The sequence below is a fragment of the Terrapene carolina genome, unplaced genomic scaffold, assembly GCF_002925995.2.
Source record: "Terrapene carolina triunguis isolate 2854851 unplaced genomic scaffold, T_m_triunguis-2.0 Scaffold552, whole genome shotgun sequence".
Taxonomy (NCBI): Eukaryota; Metazoa; Chordata; order Testudines; family Emydidae; genus Terrapene; species Terrapene triunguis.
In genome coordinates, this window is record NW_020664903.1 from 1615021 (window position 1) to 1635294 (window position 20274).

The 20274-nt window shown below is 61.3% G+C and overlaps 1 protein-coding gene across 1 annotated transcript in view; it reads right to left on the reverse strand.

Annotated features, from left to right (window-relative positions):
* Positions 1–20274, reverse strand: part of KIF21B (kinesin family member 21B) — a 32323-nt gene that overhangs the window by 3765 nt on the left and 8284 nt on the right. The window contains exons 10-30 of the mRNA XM_029913245.1: positions 20000–20075; positions 19196–19295; positions 18531–18722; positions 17331–17530; positions 17081–17188; positions 15733–15801; positions 14787–15016; positions 14351–14498; positions 14026–14220; positions 11604–11705; positions 11072–11237; positions 10545–10605; positions 9995–10052; positions 9092–9297; positions 8469–8543; positions 7589–7702; positions 5701–5739; positions 3495–3631; positions 2818–2998; positions 1565–1729; positions 626–743 (exon numbers count right to left, since the gene is read on the reverse strand). Coding sequence (XP_029769105.1) covers positions 626–743; positions 1565–1729; positions 2818–2998; positions 3495–3631; positions 5701–5739; positions 7589–7702; positions 8469–8543; positions 9092–9297; positions 9995–10052; positions 10545–10605; positions 11072–11237; positions 11604–11705; positions 14026–14220; positions 14351–14498; positions 14787–15016; positions 15733–15801; positions 17081–17188; positions 17331–17530; positions 18531–18722; positions 19196–19295; positions 20000–20075 — 2740 coding nt within the window. The remainder of the gene's footprint in view (positions 1–625; positions 744–1564; positions 1730–2817; positions 2999–3494; positions 3632–5700; positions 5740–7588; positions 7703–8468; positions 8544–9091; positions 9298–9994; positions 10053–10544; positions 10606–11071; positions 11238–11603; positions 11706–14025; positions 14221–14350; positions 14499–14786; positions 15017–15732; positions 15802–17080; positions 17189–17330; positions 17531–18530; positions 18723–19195; positions 19296–19999; positions 20076–20274) is intronic.

The following is a 20274-nucleotide window of genomic DNA, read 5'->3' on the forward strand; positions in this document are numbered from 1 at the left end:
ACGGAGGGCAGGAGGAGGTGGGTTCCACCTTCCACACATGAGGCGTCAGGAGGAAGCGGGGGGTGCGGAGGGGATGCCTGGGCCGGGCACCTGGAATTCTGGTCTCCACGGCTGCCGAGCTGCCCAGCACTTTGAAACATGGCAGCTCCTCCATCATTTCCCGGATCTGGGTTCCAGGACGCTCTTAGGGGCAGTGCACAGACCCTGCTCCCCGTGACCCACAGACACACCTGGCAGGTGTGGGGACAGGAACGCTGGCCAGCTGCAAAGCCACCAGGTCCTTCAGGCCACAAGCGCTGGGGGGCTCATGGCATTTCTCAGACCCTGGTGGCATTTGCAAATGTGCTCAGTACTGGCCTCCCTCTGCGCCCGCGGAGATCAACAGAACGGCTCCTTCCCGCCCCCCATGGGAGCAGAGTTAGGCCGACGCTGGGCGCTCTGGACAACCCCACCCAGCATGTCCCCTCCTCGCCAGGCCTTTGATGGACAGCGAGCCCCTGTAGTTGGCACCTACAGGAGAGCGGCTATGCATGGGGGTGGGGAGGGCTGGCACAAGCAGCAGTTCCTGGGCTCAAAGGCCCCTTGTGCTGCCTGTGAGCGGGAGGGAGGGAGGGTCCCAGGGTACCTTGACGTAGTGATCCTTGGAGCCGGTGACGACCAGGTCATGATTGCTCGCGGTCTGGTTCACCGTGAGACACATCACAGGCCCGATGTGGCCGGTCAGCTTCCCGATAGGCTGCAACCTACAAGCAGGAGCCCGGGGCGTCAGGGTCTGGGGTGCGCTTAGCAGGAGGCGCTCGTTCCTGCAGGCCCTTCGCTGGCCCAGTCTCCAAGGCACCCAGCAGGGACCCTCCCAGCCCCAGGCCCCTCTCCACCATCCCAAGCAGAAGCGGGGACCTCTGGCTCTGGGGCGCAGAGCACGGAGCAATCTCGGGGATACCACATCCCTCAGCACCATGGGCCGTGATTGTGGCCTTGGGCTAGGGGCAGGGAGCTAGGCTCAGATGCGGTGTCAGGGGGTGACCGGCTTGTCCACCGATTTCCTAAGGCAGGGGAAGGGAAAGCTACGGCCTGCAGGCTGGATCCAGCCCGTTGGTTAATTTCATCTGACCCGTGGCGCCCTCTCCCACCACCCGCTGCAGGGGAAGCCCCAAGCCTCCGCGCCCCCCTGGCAGGCAAGTGGCCCGTGATTGATTTTTTCTGTGGGTCAATGGCCAGTGACAGAGAAAAGGTTCCCCACCCCTGCCCTAAGGGCTGCAGCTGGGAGAGGAGCACTGGGTCCTGCTTTCAGCCACCCTTGGGCGTGATCAGCAGCTGCTGGGGCTGATGTAGTGCAAAGCCCAGGAGCAAACAGGCTAAGCTGCTCCACGCTGGGGTTTGCGCCAGTGCAGCTTCCCCCGGTGCCAGTCCAAATCCGCCCCTGCCTCAATAACACAGCTTCCAGCCGGGAGGGAGCAGGCCCCCGCCCAGCCCAGAACTACTGCTCCCTCTGCCTACGCAGCACCCGTCTGCCTCCCCACAAGAGCTGCCCTCGCCTGGGGGCCCAAGTTAGCCCCGCCCGGACCTGTTGAGCTCCCAGATGCGGACAGAGTTCCCGGCGGCAGCGTAGAGCATGGTGCCGGCGGGGTTGAGTGCGATCTGGTTGATCTGGTGCTCGCCCTGCACGCTAGCGATGGTGCGGGTGGTGGTCCCGGCACAGGCGTCCCCAGAGATCACCTGACCTGAAGAGCTAAGCCAAAGAGACAGAAACAGGTGAGCCTCAAGGCAGAGACCCTCCGGGGAGGGAGGGGGCAATTCCACAGTGTGGAATGGAAGATCTAGCCCGTTGTGGACTGATTAGAAGGCTGGAGAGCGTCTGTCCCCAGCCATCTATAGGGTGAAGCAACGCCACTTCCTGGCCACATGCAGTGCCAGTGGTGCCAGGATGAGACCCCCCCGCTCAGCCCCATGTCCCCTCAAGCCAGGAGCAATGGCACAGCAAGGGTGACCCAGGCAGCAGCTTTCGGCACCCAAGGGAGGTGCCTTGCCGCGCAGCCAGCCAGACCCGTACCAGCAGGCGTGCCAGCTCCACGCCCAGGGCGGAGCGACACAAACCCCACCCCTGGCCTGGAGTTGATGTTGACAGGCAGCCCAGGCATGTTCCCGCCCAGGGCCGGCGCTTCCATTTAGGCGACCTAGGCGGTTGCCTAGGGCACCAGGATTTTGGGGGGGGGGGGCAGCAATTCGGCAGCGGGGGGTCCTTCCGCGCTCCGGGTGTTAGGTGGCAATTCTGCAGCGGGTCCTTCACTTGCTCCAGGACCCGCCGCCGAAGTGCCCCGAAGACCGGGAGCATGGAAGGACCCCCTCGCCGCTGAATTGCTGACGACGACCAGGAGCACGGAAGGACCCCCGTCTAGGGCGCCAAAAACCCTGGCGCCGCTCCTGTTCCCGCCAGTCAGATTGGGGAGGCCTAAAAGAGAAGTCTCAGTCTGTGGCTGGGCACCAGAGAGAGGGGCTGATTCGCTGGGGTCTGGAAATGGAGCTGGCAGCTGCAGATGGGTCATTACCCATCCCTGATCTAAGCAACTGTAGGGTGCACGGTGCCCACCGAAACAGACGAGAGGAGCAACTTCCCTGAGAGCAGAGCACCAAGCCACGGAGCCTCCACGAGCCAGGCCAGGCTAGAGCGACCAGCATTGCAGCATTCCTAGACTCAGCCCTGCAGACCGGCCCGGCTGCCTGGCCTTTGCAATGCTGCCCTGGGTGCAGAACGCTGGCAGGGCAGCGCGTCGAGCTTGGCCAGGCCCACAGGGCAGCCTCGGTGTGTCAGGTACTTACGTGAGGGTGCGGACGCACTTGGCCGAGTCCCGGATATCCCACACCTTGATGTAGGAGGTGGAGACAGTGAAGACCAACCCTGAGTGGCTGCAGTACTTGATGGACACCACATTATTGGGGTGGCCCTTTAGCGAGGCGATTTCCTGGCCCGTCACCAGGTTCCACATTTTGCAGCTCCGGTCTGCGGGAGGAGGCAGGAGCACATGACACTGCGGGACCTTCCTGTCCTCAGCAAAGGATCCCCATGGCTTCCTCCCTCCCTCCCCCCCGCCACCCCCTGCTCCCACGAGTGCCCCAGGGGAGCTCAGTCCCTGTGGCCCATCCAGCCCCTGGCACCTCCGCCAGACCTGCCAATGGGGGGAGGGTCTATTAGTGCCAGGTGCGAGGTGAACATCCAGCCACTAGGAACCGTGTAGAGGCCCCAACAACTCGCTTCAGGGATGTCACCACACAGCTGTTCAGCCTAATGACTTGTGCAGCATTGCTACCCTCTGCTGGGGGGACCCAGAACTGCACTGGCCCGTTGTGGCTTTCAGGCAGGCTGGTGCCATCCGAGCAAGAGGCTCCTGTCCTGCCCCCGCAGTTTGGGGTGGCTCAGCCCCTCCCCTGGGTAACAGGCTCACTCCCCAATGATCACACCCAGAGCTCAGCAGCCGGCCCGCCCCCGAGGCGCGCACCTTTGGATCCGGAGAAGAGCAGCTCGTCGGTGGCGTCCACGCAGAGAACGGGCTTGGAGTGTCCTTCTGCCACGGAGATGCACTGCAGCGGGGCTGTCCGGGCGCTCCTGGCACCGCCCACGGGGTTAATGAGGCCCCTTCCGTGGGAGAGAGAGAGCAAGGGCGTCAGCAGGGGGGCGCTGGCTGGGTGACCCAGGACGAAGCCAGATCCCGCCCCACGAGGCTGCAGGGCCTGCTAGTGGGGCTCCGGAGCAAAGCAAACCACAGACAGAAGCTGCTGGGCAGCCTGCTCCCCAGACAGGCCCCCCGGGGGCAGGTCACACCCCATTGGTGCTAAGGGCTCAGAGACTCGTGCAGACCCTGCCTTGGCTTGGGGCAGGGGCTTGGAAAGGAAACGGGCTTCACCCCCTGGCCATCTCGCTGCTGGCACAGATGAGCTACCCCCTGCCCCCGTGAGAGCTGTGGGTGGCCCCTGTGCCCCATCCAGGCAAGATCCCGAAGCCAACAAAGTCCAGGCTGCTGCATGGCACACGCTGCCCCATCCCCTGTGGAGTCAGAGACTAGCAGGGACAGGCTGGCTCCGGACCCAACCCCCAGAACTTCCAGGCTTGAACAAACTGGGGCCCTGCTCCAGCCGTGCTATGTGGGGCATAAGGGCACCACCCCGTGGCCAGCGGGGGGGAAGCGCCCTCTCTTCATCTGACCCACTCTGGTTTTGCAATGAGCTTCACCCTGCTTTGGCAGATGAGGAAGGGATTTTTAACAGGTCACGTGGCGGATCAATGGCAGAGCTGGGAACGAAGCCCAGGAGTTCTAAATCCCCCGAGAACAGGGAGAGAACCCAGGAATCCTGGCTCCCTGGCCAGGAGACAATCCTGTCTCAAACCAGTTCTAGGCTTTGCCCCAGCAACAGCCAATGGGGCTGTGAGCAGAGTTCAGAGGGAGGTTCTAGAGCGCTGAGCACATGAGAATCGACACCCCTGAGGAAAGAGCCCAGGTGGAAGAGCCCATCATGGAGAGGGTTGATAGCCCCAAAGCAGCTTCCCAGCCAGGATCTCTAAGCACCACCCCTCCTCCCAGCAGGGTTGGATTACAGGTGGGGACACTGAGGCAAAGGGAGGGGAAAGGGCTAGCCCAGGGTCACACGGCACATTTGTGGCATGGTTGGAATGGATTTTTCGAGGGGTGCTGAGCACCCACTACTCCAGCTGATGGTGCTCAGGGTGTCAGAGTCAGGCCCACGGTGTCTCAAATAGGCACCCAAAGGCCAGTGGGGAGATGCTCCTCTGCCAGCCTGGCCCTTTTGATGTGCAGGGAATGGGGGAAGGAGAGTTGTCCTGGCACAGACACTGCCTTGGGCTAGCATAATTGGTTCTATGTGGCTCGTGTTGCAAACCCAGGCATGCTGGGGGCAGAGCCAGGGCCTTAGCACATCCCATTAGGGGAACTCTGGGTTGTGGCATAGCTGGCAAGCAGCCCTTTGGGAGGTTGCAGTGAGTTAGAGCAACCCCAAGGCTGCTCTAATATATCTGGGAGGCTGCACAGGCCTCAGCAGCAGCCACAGGATCCTCGGTGCCAAGAGGCTGCACCCCAGGTGTTTACTCTTTGCAGATGGGGAAACCGAGGCACAAGACAGGGATAACAATCCTGACCAGCCTCGCCATGGGTGCTGGGAGGCTGAAGCCACATTTGTCAAGTGCATTGAGATGTCTGAACTGAAGGTGCGAGAGAAGACAAAAAAAAAAGCATCATAGCCTGGACCCTCCAAGTATCCACCGGCTCCAACAGCTGGCCTGCCCTGCCTCTTGCAGCTAGGCCAGACACAGCGCAAGATATCATCATTACCCGCCCTGCCCTCGAGGCAGAATAGAGCATGCAGCTGCCCCCATTCAGTGAAAGCACCGTACGCTATCCGCTTAAACACCCAGCACTGCATTTCAAGACGATGGCTCAGACCTTAAGGCACTGGAGACCAGAGGCAGAAAGGGACTTCCACAGCCGGACACGGCATGCCAGGGCCATGCGGGGAAGCAGAGAGAAGGAAAGAGGGACACACAGCGAGCAAGAGCAGCACCAGGACAGAGTCCCAATAGATTTAGCAAAGAAGCAAGGCCCAGAGTTTGGCCAGCACGGATTCAGCATGCAGGGCAGGGGGAGGGAAATGCGAGAAGCAGGAGAGTTCTAATCAATAGAAAGTTGTATGTACCTCAGCACCTCCGAGACAGAGGAATCGCTGTCGTCAGACCTAGGGACAGAAAATTAGCAGGATTACGGGAGAAAAAATCCCGGATGAGAGAGGCAGCAGCGGAGTCAGAGAGTGGAGTGTTGTTATTGCATCCAAGCTAGCGGGGTAGAGAGGGAGGAGCGGACACAGAAAACCAGAGAGGAAAGGGGCAGAGGAGCAGGAAGGGACACGTGGCTCGGACACAAGATCTTTCAGGCTGGACTGGAGTCATTCAGCCAGAAGGGACTGTTACAATCACCCAGTCTGACCAGTACAGTGCAGGCCTGAGGCCTCGCCCGGGGATTCCTGCATCCAGTCTTCATTTAATCTTCCCATGGTCCCCCCGTCTCATCACTGCCACCAGCCATCCAACCTAGCCCCTCAGGTTCCGCACTCCTGGTTTTGGGGTACGGCTGGGGCGTTCTGACACGGTCCGGCTCTGCGCTATCACGCGGTCTGCTAGCAGGCGGGATGGGGACCAGGGGCTGTTCCCGAGTTGCAGGCATTGCCATGGGCTCCCCCCGGTTAGAACATCGCTGCCAAACTGGGATTCTGCAGGGAGGCAGATGGGAGGTGGTTGCTACCAGCTCCCATAGGGCCAGGTCCTCGGGGGCTGTAATTCAAAGCCGCTCTGCTGCCCCCATGGCAGCTAGGCCAATTTGCACCCGTGCAGGGGCTGGCCCATGACGGTCAAAGGCAGTCCTAAGGTGGGCTCGTTCCTCCGTAGAAGCCACAGGCTGCCACTGGAGAGCACCCCCACCCCACCTCCGAAGGGTCACAGCCCCTGGCACCAGGAGCAATCGGAGCACCTACGGGCCCCTGGCGGAAAGCTCGCCCCACCCAGAGCAGCCATGTCACCTCCTGAGGGGGACCGGGACCTGTGAGCAGCCGGCATCTCCCCACAGAGCACAGCGGGAGAGGGAGCAGGGCCCAGAAGGGGCAGGTGCGATGGCACAGCCAGTGCCCCACAGAACCGGGGTAGGGCCGACTGGGAAATGACTTCCCCATCGCCTGGGGACCCCTGCCAAGCCCAGCGCCGATGAGCCCCACACTTCGCTGGGGACGGGATGGTGGCTTAGTGTCCTCAGCTAGCAGCCCCCTGGACCCACCTCACCCGCTTTATAACTGCAGCCAAACCCACCCAGCAGCGTCCCTGCGGGTGAAATTCTCCTCTGCCGGCAGCCAGTGTGACAGCCACCATCTTGGCCAACACACTGGGGCCTGAACCAGGGCCCTCCAGAGCTACCAGCAGGAGCTAAAGAGCCCAGGGCCGCTAGTGGGGCCTGTGACAGCCCCAGCCCCCCAGGGGATCCCAACGGGCCCAGCGGGGGACCAGGCACTGCCACGTGTGCGCACACAACGCTAAAGGCCAGGGCACCGCTTCGTGCCTGTTCTGAGGGCTCTAGCAGTGCAATGTAACGACGAGCCTCCAGCTGGATCATCTACAGGGAGGGCATCTGCCACCCCAGGCTCTCAACAGCAGCTGCTTCTGCCTGAGCTAAAGGCCCAGGCTTGGCAGCTCAGGGGCAGCCCCGAGACAAGGTCTAGCCAGTAGAGGGGGGCCAAAGACCCCCCCCCCATATCAATGGGGTTATAGACAGGTCTGGCATAGGGCCCCTGCCCAGGGAGATGCTGCCCCATGTGAAGTTCTACTGCACCGGTATTGCAGCTCTCTGCCTTCGCCCTGGTCGCTTCACGAGCCCGGCAGGAGCCTGGGGCTGACTCCAGCTGGGACTGCCGGGCCCGAGGCAGAGTGGGGACGGTACCTGGGGACAGCCATGGGAGTCACCGTCTGCCATTCACTGCTCTTGGGGCTGGGCTCCCTGGAGCTTCACCCCCCTACCCGCTCCTTGCCCCGCGAGGCTCTTACTTGTCCAGCGCGGAGCCCTGGCTCTGGTTGCTGGTGAGGCGGGAGAAGACGTTGCGGTCATTGCGTGGCCTGGTGGGAGGGGATGAGGGAGGCGTGAAGCCAACGTCCGAAGTCCTGAGCCGGGGTGTTCAGAAAGAGACCCATGATCACAAGCCTGGTCCGGGGATCTACCCCCTGCCCCGCACCTCCACTCAGCACAGGGAGGCCTGCAGTGCCAGCCCATGGTGAAGTGATTATTCCCCTCTATTCGGCACTGGTGAAGTCACATCTGGAGTATTGCATTCAGTTTTGGGCCCCCCGCTACAGAAAGAATGTGGACATACTGGAGAGAGTCCAGCGGAGGGCAACAAAAATTATTAGGGAGCTGGGGTACATGACTTATGAGGAGAGGCTGAGGGAACTGGGCTTGTTTAGTCTGCAGAAGAGAAGAGTGAGGGGGGATTTGATAGCAGCCTTCAACTACCTGAAGGAGGGGGTTCCAAAAAGGATGGAGCTTGGCAAATGACAGAATGAGGAGCAATGGTCTCAAGTTGCAATGGGGGAGGTCTAGGTTGGATATTAGGAAAAACGATTTCACTAAGAGGGCGGTGAAGCACTGGAATGGGTTCCCTAGGGAGGTGGTGGAATCTCCTTCCTTAGGGGTTTTTAAGGTCCGGCTTGACAAAGCCCTGGCTGGGATGCTTTAGTTGGGGATTGGTCCTGCTTTGAGCAGGGGGTTGGACTAGATGACCTCCTGAGGTCCTTTCCAACCCTGATATTCTATGATTCTATGGCACAGCTGGATCCAGCACCCAGCGTCGTGCCTGGGCACAGCCGAGTGCACAGGCCGGTCCCCGATGGGGAGCTAGGCCCACGTGCTCTCCAGCCTCTCCCCACTCACCTGGCAGGCTGCCCCCGGTCACAGGATTTCCTCCGGGTCAGAGGCGAGGTGTCCGAGCCACGGGACTGCCTAGGGCTGGAACAGAGCAAGACCAGATCAGCAATCGCCCCTCCTTGGGGCCAGGGCCCTTCAGCACTGAACAGGCCTACCCCAGAGCAAGCGAGCCGAGAGCCCTGGGGCAGCGCACAGATCCACCTCCCGAGCCAGGGGTCCAGCGGGCTGGATCAGGCCGCGGCAGGGCCCAAGGCCAGGCCAGCGGCCCCGGCTAAGGGTTTGCGCTGTGAGCGCAGGTCCTGTTGGCTTCATCACCGAGACTGCTGCTGGAGAAGGCAGCTCCATGCCTTCGATAAGAGGGCTGTGGAGACTGGACGCCCAACTCTGTCCGACAGCAGAACCCGGTTTGTGCCCGCCTTCCCCAGGCCCCATCCCCCCAACGGGCAGTTTGTGGACACTGGCAATCCAAGATGGCAGAGCAAGCTGGCCCCACCACTGCATGCTGGGACAGGCTGGGTCGACCGAGAGGAGTCCAGACTCAAGGCTCCAAGGGCAGAATACGATGGCCCAGCCCACCTCTTCCCCCAAGGGCCTGTAAGCACGTGGGGCCCACGCTTGCCAGGGCTTACAAGGTGCTGCCGCGGGTGGGCAGGCTGATGGTGCGGGAGACCTTATCCTTGTAGTAGGAATCCCGGATGGAAAAGCCGATCCCGTCTTCCTTGATCTCCATGAGGGACACCAAGGACTTGGTGATGTTCTTGGTGGAGATGTCCAGCGTGGGTCCCAGGCACTCGGCCGACACAGCCTTCATCTGGCCTGACAGCTTGGGTTCCCCCTATGGCGTGGCACAGGGAGGGGAGGGCTGAGAGGCGAGGAGTTCACTGCCCCGAGGGTAGCACGTGGAGCGAGTCTGAGACGCTGGCGCCCCTTGGCCATTCAGTTCCAAGAAGCCTCTCAGGCCAAGCACCCAGCAGTGGCAGATCTAGAGAAACCTTTCAGTTGGGCCCTGGTTGCCAGCATTAACGTTTCATGAGCTCATTAATGAGGGCAACAGGAAGTACCCCCTGTGCAAGGCTGAAACGTGTATGGCCCAGAGTTCCGGAGCAGCTCTCCCAGGAGGATTCGGCACATGGAGGGACTGGTCCAGTCAATTAGCTGCTGGGAAGGGCGCACAGCACCAGGGTGTCACATGGGTTTTATTTGCTCCCAGAGGAGGGCTAGACAGCACCAGGGCACCTTGCCTGGATTCAGGGAAGCCCAGTACAGCTCAATGATGTGGCATTTGGGGGTTTAAAGTGGGCTCTACGACTCAAGGAGCCATTTATAGGGCCAAAGTAACACGCCAGGCACGGCCGTCACCAGGAGACCAGACCCCGGGCTATTTCAGTTCCAGACCCAAGACATTCCGCCCATGGAGAAGACTCCCGCCAAGGACCACCGCCCAGCCGTGAGCACAAAGGGAGAGGGGGTACAATGGACCAAAGACCCCACATCTGGACGTTAAATGGCCCTGTCTGTGGCTGTGAACTGACCTTGAACTTGAAGTCGTCCTGGCTGGCCGAGCCCTTCATGGTGAAAGACTGGGAGAAGCTGTAGGAAACAAAGGGTTAAATGGCCGATCCCCTTTAAGGCTTAACTTAAAGCTAAAGGAAGAAACCACTGCCCAACACCTCCACCCCATAACACCCTATCACCAGCCCGGCTATGGTTCCTCCTCCCATTCCCCGAGGTACAGCCCATCCCCCGGTCCCTTTCGGGGTCCTCTTCCCTCCCAGCTCCGTCTTGCCCCTGGCCCTCAAGAGGAACGATTACTGGGACAGTTCTGTACAGCCCCTGCATGCCTGGGTTTGAGCACGGCCAGTCATCGCGTGTGGGTAGCCTGTGCACCGTCGGGTCACACGTAGGAGCTCTGAGGGGCTGGAGCATGCTCGGTGCAGACATTACCTGGAGAATTTAGCTGCCAAGCTCTAATGGGTCTACCTTGCCAATGAGTGCCACAGAGATGCGCACCCCTCCCTCCATAGATCCCGCCGCTCAGGGGCGCACGAGGCTGGGACACTGCACGCTCCCTGGTGCGCTTACCTCCCCTCCGAGGCCAGGCTGAACTCCGAGATCTCCTCGTCCGTGCTGGCGTAGCCGTTCTCTGCACAAGGAACAGCCGACAAGGGTGCGTCAACGCGACAGAGGGTGGGAGGGCACCGCACTGGGCCGGTCCGATCAGAGCCAGCCAGCAGGCGGTCGCCAATCAGCGTGTGGCCCTTTAGGTCCTTGGGACCCCCCCAGACCACTGCTATCGTATCATTAACTCTTTGCCACCAAAGCGCCATCAGTGCATCCTCACGGCTGGACAGGCTGTGACCATGTGGGCTGATACGTCTGGATGAAGCGGGCCTATCACTCCTGCCCACAGGGTCAGAGCAATGACAAGAGCCCTGGGGTGGGCTCCATCTGTCCCAATGGGCAGATGTGCCATCTGTAGGGGCAGGGAAACACCCCAAGCCTTCCCAGCTGCTGCCAGCCCCAGGCCCCACATCAGCGCTGCCGGCTGCTTTGCCAGCCAATGCCCAGTACTCACGGGGGTCCCCAGGAGGGAAGAGCCCAACACCCACCTTGCTGCACGTTGTGGATGAGCGCCTGCAGCTCGGGGTGGGACTCCGCTTTCTCCCGCAGGGCATCCAGGATCACATGGTTCTGGGAGGAGCCGGTCACATCCGTTTGTCTCAGGCGCCCTTCCAGCAGGCGAATCTGGGCTTCTTTCTGAGCCACCTGCAGCCCCTGTTTGGCGGGAGCAGGAGGTTACCTTCCGTCCAGCACACAGGACGGGCCAGTGGGTGGGACGGGGAATCAGCTCCTGGCTTCAATCCCTGTCCCTGGGCACAGATGCAAGTTCCACACCAGCCTCACTCAGCTGCTGCTTGTAACCCATTCCCCGCCCTGGGTCCAGCAGCACACAGGCCAGGCCAGCCTCTCAGTCTCCCTCACCCACGCACAAAGGATGCCCCAGGCGCAGCCAAATAGCCCTGGCTCCAAACCTGACCTGCAGCAATTGTGATCCCACCCCAACAGGGGGCCTCCTGGGATCCCACGTTCTGCGACCCGCCCCCCAGAGCTGCACCCCCACTGGAAGGCCCTTTGCCTGACCTTATCGATGGATGCCTTGAGGAAGTTGTCCAGCAGGAGCCGTGCCTCGGCCAAGGAGCAGGAGCTGATGACCACGGAGGTGTCGGTGGAGTCCAGCTCCTCCTACGGTGCAGGAGAGACCCCGAGGGAGGGGAATTAGAACGGCGCTGAGGGAGGTGAAGGGCAGAAAGCAGAGGGCCAGCAGAGACACCAGCGCCACGGAACGGGGGGGGTTCCTTGACTGGCTGACGCCGGCAGGGACGCAGGTGCTCTGCGAGCAGGCGGCGGGGAAGACGACTTGCATGCCAATACTGTGCATGAGCACTCGCACTGGATGTGTACCTGGAACCAGGCCCCTGATTGGGCCATCTATGGGGCCTGAACCACACACCTGCGGATCTAAAGAAGAGGAGCTTCTACCGCCTGGACGGCAGGAGCTGCTCGCTAGCCAGGTGACCAGAGCAGACCAAGGGCAGGTTTACACTGGGAACTTATACCAGCATAGCTATGTCTCTCCAGGGTGTGAAAATCCTGCCCCCCGCCCCCCGATCCCGGAGTGTAGCTCTGCCGACCGAACTAAACAGCCACCTCCTTGGGAGGTGGATTACCTACTCCGACGGGGAGTGTCTACACCTAAAGCCTTGCAGCTGTAGCAGATTAAGCGTAGACATATACTAAAAACCTGTTTACAACCTCCAGCTGCTAGGAGGGGAGCAGAGAGCTACACTGTGCTGAACCTGGGTCAGACCCCACATGTCATTAACGGTGCGTCCACACAGCAAAGAAAAACCCACAGCAGCGAACCTCTGGCCAAAGGATTCGGGCTTGCACTACGGGGCTAAAAGTAGCAGTGTAGACATTCCCGCTCATGGGCTCCGAGACCCTCCAGAGCCCAGGCTCCAGCCCTTGTGCGAATGTCTACACTCTTCGTTTTAGCCCCGTAGCCCTGCGAGCCCAAGGCAATGGATCCAGGCTCTGAGACTTGTGCTGTGGGGTTTTCCTTGCAGCACAGACACCCGACAGGTGCCAGGGAGAAAGGCCTCATTATTAGGCTATTGTTTCTCTGTGGAAATATTTGATTAAACAAAAATTTCCTTTTTGGTCAAAGTCCCACCCTCCGTTTACAAACATTTGACATCAGAAAAGAGACACTGTTTAACAATAGCTTTCAGCACAAGTTTGCGGTTTCAGAAAAGGGAAACTCTTTCCCAAGACCCCCAATTTTTTTGCCTTAAACCATCAAAACTGATTTTCAAAAACCACAAAAATTCCAGTTTCTCAGGGGGTGGGGCGGGGGGGAGGAGGAGAAACTGATTTTTTCTTCCCCCTGGGAAATTTCAAAAGAAAAACTAAAACGGTTTGAGATTTCCTACAAAAGCAAACAGCATCTTCAACCCTCTCTCGTGGCTACACCTGGAGTTGGCTCTGAATACCCGGCTGCCCCCCGTGCTTGGCTTCGGTCTAGGCTACAGGAACGCCACTGTGGAACTGGGCTGGGTCGAGGCAGTTTCTCACAGGAGGTTGTGTTGCCGTATACGCAGGGAATGGAGAAAGCCCAAGTTCTAAGCATGTTTGGCGGTGACCCAGGCTGGAGCCTGGTGCTGACATGGGTTTTTCTGTGCACACAGACAGGATTGAGCATGGCTAGACCACGCCTTGCCCACAGCACTGGGTACACCATGGGTACATTTGTCCCATGGTACGGACAGGGCTTCCACTGACTCCAGCATGTGCAGAACTCCCATCAGGGCTGTTGGGCCTAGCAGCTGGTGGTGGACATCATGCTCTCCGCAGCCGTCCCTTCCACAAATAAACAATCCAGCACCGATGGAGACCCTGGCGGACCAACATATTAGGGGCCTCCTAAATCCTGGCCCCGACCTTGCAGACCGTGCAGCTGAAGAGGGCTGATTCTTGGCCTCTGCTGGTCCAAGCCAAGCCTGGCGCCCACGGGCCTACGGCAGCCTATCGCACCAGCCCCGTGAGTGCTCAGGCACCTGCTGAACTGGGCCTTATACAGCCGTCATCAGCAAACAAGCAGAGAAAGCAGCCAGACTGCAACAGCTGCTCAATGACGTTTCTGTAGGGAGGGGGCAAGCTCTGGGGGCTAAGAGCAGGGAGCCAGCTCGGCCCTGACTCCCTGTGTGACCCACGACAGAACGTTTCAGCCCAGAAGTTGGAGCTTAGAAAGCAAGAGGACCCTGCAAACCTGCCTCCTGCACCCCTTATGCTTAAACTGCCTAGAGGAAGAGTCCAGCCAGCCAGCCTCCTGCTCACGCCCAGCCCCCACCCCAACTATCAACCAGCCCCCAGAGCACCCCCTTTCCCTTACAGCACACAATGCCCTGGGGTGATCTCCCCCGCTCCCCCTCCCGTGAGACCAACTCCCCATATACAGACCCCCTGCACCTTGCCCCCGCCCGCAGGCCCCCTCCCCCGGCACCTTGGTCTCCTCCAGCTGCATGATGGTGGCCTGGCAGTCGGCGATACTGTCGTTGATGTAGTCGATGTTGGCTGTCAGCACCTCGATCTCCTCGTTCAGCTCCTGCAGGCCCTTCTGCTCCTCTGGGCTCTCCGCCTGCAGCTTTCCCCTCTTCCCCTGCAGTGCCTCCTGCAGCAGCGCCAGCTCCTCGCGTTTCTGGGGGGCGGGTGGGAAGGAAACGCTTCAGCCGGCGCCATCCAGGTGCCAGCAGCCTCCCAGCACTCCTGGCCCTCGGTCATGCTCAGGCCATCCAATCCCCACCAGGGCACTGCCACCCACACCTCACCTTGATCAGCCGCTCCATGTCTGCCTCCAGGTTGACGATGGTCATCCTCTGCATGACGACGTCAAAGATGCGCCGCTCCAACGACTGCCACTTGAGCCGGGCCGCCTTGCTGAAGGTCTGGCTCATCCCCTTCTTTGGGAACTTCTTCCTGCAGTGGGATGGGACATGGTCAGGGGGCTTCCACCGGGCGGGCGCTCAGCCATCACGCCCGCTAGTGCTCAGGACAGAGGGGCATTTACACATCAGGTCTGCCTCCAGCCAATGTGGAGAGTCTCACGTGTCAAACCACATGGCAGAATCGCCCACGATGATAGAGCGATCGTTTTCCGTGTTTCCACAGAACTCCGCTCCCATCTAACACCCAGGAGCCCAGGGCCTGAGGGCCAAGCACGGAACGAGGCCGCGGGGGACACGGATTCGGAAGCACTGGTCTGACCTGACGGGCCGAGCCCCATTCACGGAGGGCGAAGGGTCTCCCAGGAAGTGGTCGATTTTCCGGTTCCACTGGCGCACGATGCTGGAGACCGAGCGAGAGCCGGACTCCGGTTCCGAGGAGGTGGTGCTGGCGGACACCTCCGCACCCGAGTCCAGCATGGCGGGCTTCTGACTCAGCCTCCCAGAGACCCGGTCCGACATGGGCTTGGCCAGGCGGCGCAGAGCAGAGACCTGGGTGAGAGCAGTGCCTGAGGGCTGGGCCTCCTGGGAACACCCGCAGGGGGCATCGCCGCCCAGCCACCCCAGTGGCAGAGCGACTCCAACGCTTCTCAGGTGGCAAAGTGAGCCCGGGAGCAGCTGAGCACCTTTCAAGAGAGCTGAGCCTATCTGGGCTGGGTGAAGGTCCGGTACCCTTGGATAGCAGTTTCCCAGAATGCATCAGGAGGGGCTGGGAAGGGGCTGGGATCGAAGCACCGCACCGTCCCGCGAGCTGTATGGGTGCTGGGGCAGGAGGCAGCCTGGATGAGTCACATGACCAACTCGGCTGCCAGGACCCAGCTCCAGGAAGGAGGGAGGGGGACACAGCCTGTTGTGCACGGTCACACATGGCATGCAGAGAATTCCTCCTTCCTGACCCCAGAAGATCAGCTGCCCCCGGAGGCAGGCGTTTCCTCCCCCGCAATCACTGTCATCTCCTGCCTGGTTACTCCTAGCCATAAAACCACCAGGCTCTGTGGGAAATCCACCCCACCCAGGGCCAGCACCTTGGGAACAACCCAGCATTGGCGGAGCACGACCCACTGGGACAGCAGAGGGGACTATTCCGTCTGGAGAGGCCCCAGGGCCCTGCCAACGGCCCAATCCAGGAGCCAGGCCTCAGCGCCCACCCAGTCACGGCCCCGCGAGCGGCTCTCCAGACCCCCGCAGGTGCAGGGGCTGGCACTCACCTCCTGGGTTTTCCTTCGCAGCACGATTTCCTGCTGCCGCTTCTGAGACTCCAGAGCCCGGATCTGAAACTGCGCGGGAGAGAAGCCAAGCCTCAGTCGAGTCCTGAGAGGGCGTGAGCCGCTAAAGAGGAACCCAGGGTCTGGGGTAGAACCCATGGCAGCAATGGGGGAAGGGGAGGGGACCCAGGGCTCTCCCACCCCCTTGCCTGAGGCCAGCACATGGGATGTTCTCAGTGCAGGCCATGGGCCAGATTTTGATCTCACCCAGCAGCGGTGTAAAACCTGGATTTATTCTGCTGTAACCGATGGCAGCACTGTGGCATTTGTACCTGCCCTGAGCAGCAACCAGAGATGCAGGAGGAAGCAATCACCTCCTCTGACCTGGGGAAGGTGGAACCTGCCACCCCACCAGGTGCTGATCTCAAGGGATGGACAGATAGATGGACATGTAGTTGGGGGAGGGGACATGCTGCGCCTTCAGCAGGGGGAGGAGTCCCCAGACAGACAGTGGGGTGGCTGGTTTCCGCACAGGGTTCCCAGCACACAGCTCCCCAACCAGGCAGGGTTTTACGCTGTTCTATGCTGCCGGCCCCATTCCTGGCTTCACAGGACCTGCAGGCCTTGGCCGGCCAGTGGCCCAACACGGGCTCTGAAAGGAGCGGGCCTGGATGCCAAGCCGGGCACTGATTCCAGCGGCCAGGCACCCGGAAGAGCTCTAACACACTGTCGAGCAGAGGTAGGGCAGGACTGAACGTGGAATGTTCTTGATGCAGGTGACGGCTGGATTCACATCGCAGCAGCAGCAGTGTAAATCTGGAGCGACTCCGCTAATGTCAATGCAGTTACTCCAGATTTACAACGAGCGTAATAGAGAGTGGAATCTGGTCCTCTGTTGGTGCAGCGCTTGCTCCAGATTTCCCATCGCCTTGCTCAGCCATCCCTGCGGCTCAGCCCCAGCTTTGCAGGGCTCCCCTGCTGCCCCATATCCCGAATGGCCCCACTCCCTGTCTCAGCCCTGCCCCGTCACAGGGGCTCCCCTGCCCCTGCCCCACCCTGCGTCAGGGGCTCTGGGTGCAGGCTGGCTCACCCAGGTAACTGCTCACCTGTGCACAGGGGAGGGGACCTGACACATCATGCATCAGCGAGGGCTCTCCAGCACCCTCCCCATCTGGTCCCAAGGAGCCTGGCTTGGGGCATCTCCCCAGGAAAGGCCCAGACCCCTTGGAGAACCCGCACTCCCCGCTGCACCCTTGCCAGCTGGTGTGGGAGCTCAGAGCCGAGTGAGGGGCACAGGCCCCAGCCAGAGCTGCCCTATCTGCAGAGCCCTGGCGAGGAGCTGGGTTCTCACCTCCTGCCTGCGCTGCTCCTTCTTCAGCTGGGCGATCTCCCGATTCCGCTTGGTCTCCACCAGCCGCCTCCGCTGCTGCTCCTCCCGCATCTGCTTCATCAGTGCCACCTGCGGGCCCCCCGACAGCCACACCCAGCATAAGGAGTGTGCACAAGGGGCTGTGCCCATCCACCGCCCCTCCCCAGTTTGAAGAGCTAGCACAAGCGGGCCATGCCCCTCCAGCCCCCTCCTCCTCTGCCCAGCCAGGTACCTTCGCCTTCTTCATCTCTGCCACCTCAGCCTGCAGCTTCTTGAGCTCCCGCTCATAGCGCGACTGGTTCTTGAGCAGGCGAGCGTGTTCCTTCTGGGCTGCCTGCAGCTTCTGCAGGTCCCGATTCATCTCCTTCAGCCGCTTCTCGTAGTCCGCCTTGATCTTGTTGGCCTTCTCCTCCGTGTAGCATTCCATGGTGCCTGAAGGGGGTGGCGCAGAGACGCTCAGAGTGCCAGGCTAGGCCGAGCCCATCACGCTGCATCCCACCCAGCTGCCCCCTGGACCCACCAGGCCCCCAGGGAAAGCACCCTCAGTGGGGGGCACTTTAGATTAACTCTTGGCCTCCAGGGACAAGCCTGCCTGGTCCAGCAGCTCAGGAGATGTTCAATGGCCGAGTAGCCCAGACCAGTCATTGCCTGCAAGCCAGAACCATGAGCCTATTTTAGACCAATAACCCCGGCAGCAGAGCAGTGCCAGGCGTGTGCCAGGGACCGCACCACTCCAGGGACTGGGTGCACACTGTTCTCCTCCAGGCAGCCATTGCTGTTCAGCCCAGAGGGGGATGCTGCTGAAATGAGTTTGGTGGGACTCAGCTGGGGGCAGGTGTCTCAATCACTAAAGTCTCAGTTATAGCATCAACTGCCCCACTCGGGGAAGATGCCCAGGACTGAAAAGCCCTGGAGATGGAGCTCTCTGCATGGGCAGGCTACGCTGCTGCTCCTGCATTGGAGAGCCATAGTTTCCTCGCTGGGAGGAAGTCGGGAGCAGCTGGGAGCTTGGCCACAGATGCCAGGTGGCTTTGCCTCTTTGCCTGGCCCTGTCTCCCTGACGCGTGTCAGAGCTTGGAGCTCCTCCGAGGGAAGGGACTTTCCCTGGGCCCTACACCCACTGTCTCCCCACAGCCAGCGGGCTGCACAGCTGGGAGGTCACGGGGTCACCAGGCCCAGCCCTGATCAAGAGGCGGGACAAGTGGCACACAGCTGAGGAGAAGGATCGATCCCAGGAGCTGGGAAGCCAGACACTGAGCAGCCAGCGGGAATCTCTGGGGACCGCAAGAGGGGCATGGAATGCAGGGGGCAGCGGCCCAGTTTGGGCCTCATTGGGCGCCGGGAGAACCCCAGGGTTTCTCCTGCCAGCGCTGGCTCAGAGGACCCGGGCGGTGGGATGAGCCGGGGGGGGTGGAGGGGGCACTGCCCGTACTGAGGTTCTGCAGCACCCGGTCCCTCTCCAGCTGGGTGTCGCGGATCTTGTTCTGCAGCAGGATTAGCTTCTCCTCGTACTGGTGCTTGAGGGTCTGCAGGCGCCGCTGGCTGTTCTCCAGCTCGTCAATCAGCTTCTGCTTGATCTCGATCTCGCAGGTCAGGTCGGCCAGATCAGCCTGGAAATTCACCACTAGAGGTGGGGGGAGAGTCAGTCAGCCAGGCAGCCCCGGGGAGGTCAGGAGGAGAGAGCCAGGCAGCCCTGGTCCGGCCTGGAGAGGGGAGGGGCAGTGCCTGGCTCACGGGTCCCCTATGGACTCTGGCATTGCAGAGGAAAGGAGGCAGATGAGGCAGGACTCAGAGGGGATGGCATCTCGCTCCTGCGGTCTTAGCCTTGCCTGGGTACCCGGAGGCGAATGCGGGGGGCTGAGGAGGAAGGGACAGAGCTTGGCAGCCAGGCCTGTGCCACTGAGCACCAGCTGAGCCGGACCACCTTAGCACCCTGACTGGCACCTCGTGCACCTCCAGCCAAGACCTGCCCAGCTCACCCTACAGGCCCACTGCAGCCGCCTACCGCCTCCCCAAAAGGGGCACAGCCCTGAGTCACTGCAGATATCCCCGGCCCCAGCCTGAGTACAGCGCTGGGCGCCGTGCCCTCCGAGTTACCCTTCTCCTCCGCATCGGAGTCCGAGTCCACCAGGCTCTCCTCGCTGCCCGAATCCTCGTCCTCATCCTCACAGCCACTCTCCTCCCGCTCCTCCTCATCCTGGGAAACAAGCGCAGAGTTAGGGCAGAGATCAGGAGCCTTCGGCCCCTCTCCTATCGTCGCAGGGGCTCAGGCCTCTCCCCATCCGCCACCCCCAGATGTGGGTGAATTAAAGCGATTGCCTCGGAAACCAGTGCCAGGCAGAGGCAGGAGAGAGGACGTTTGACCCGGGGCCAGGGGCAGGGCTGATCCCTGTGTGCAAAGGGAGTGGGCCATGTCTGGGGAGCTCCCCCCATCCTCCCCGCTGAGATGGCAGCTGAAAATGAAGGGCCTGATGAGAACCTCCGGGACGGCTGGGGCAGAGGGGACACGGTTCACAGGACAAAGCCCAGCTGCACGGAAAGGCCTGTGGCTAGTTGCCCTGCCCCACCTGTTGCCAGGGTGTCAGATGGCACAGGGCACTGCCAGGGGGCAGAGGGGACTGTCTTACCCGCCATCCTCAGCCATGCCCTGCCCCCATTCTCCACACCTAGGTGGGGCCAAACAGCAGCAGACTGGCTGCCCTATGGGGGGGTGGTCATGGACCCTACTCCTGCCCCCCGGATCCCCTGCGATTCCCACAGACAGGCTGGGCTTTGCCCCACCTCCCAGGGTGCGGCAGGACACAGCTGCCCCAAGCGCCGGCGAGGCACAGAGAAGGCCACTGGCATTCTGGCTAGCAATCAGGCTCCCACCCCCCACTCCACGGGGGAAGCCTCCCTCACCTCCTCGTTCTCGTCCGTCTCCTCCCCGTTCTCCTGCTGCAGCTTTGGCCTCTTCTTAAAGGCCTCCTTCTCCGGGCTGCCAGGAAGAGACGGGATGAACCCCGGTGACAGGGGAGCCCTGGCACACGGTCCCCTTAGACCATACATCCCCAACACCCTCCATCTCAGAGCCCTTCAGGAACCCAGCTTCACTGCCCTCCAGAGAGACGGGCCAGGCAGTGTTACCAGATGGGGAGACTGAGGCACAAGGAGGGGAAGGGACTCACCCAAGGTCA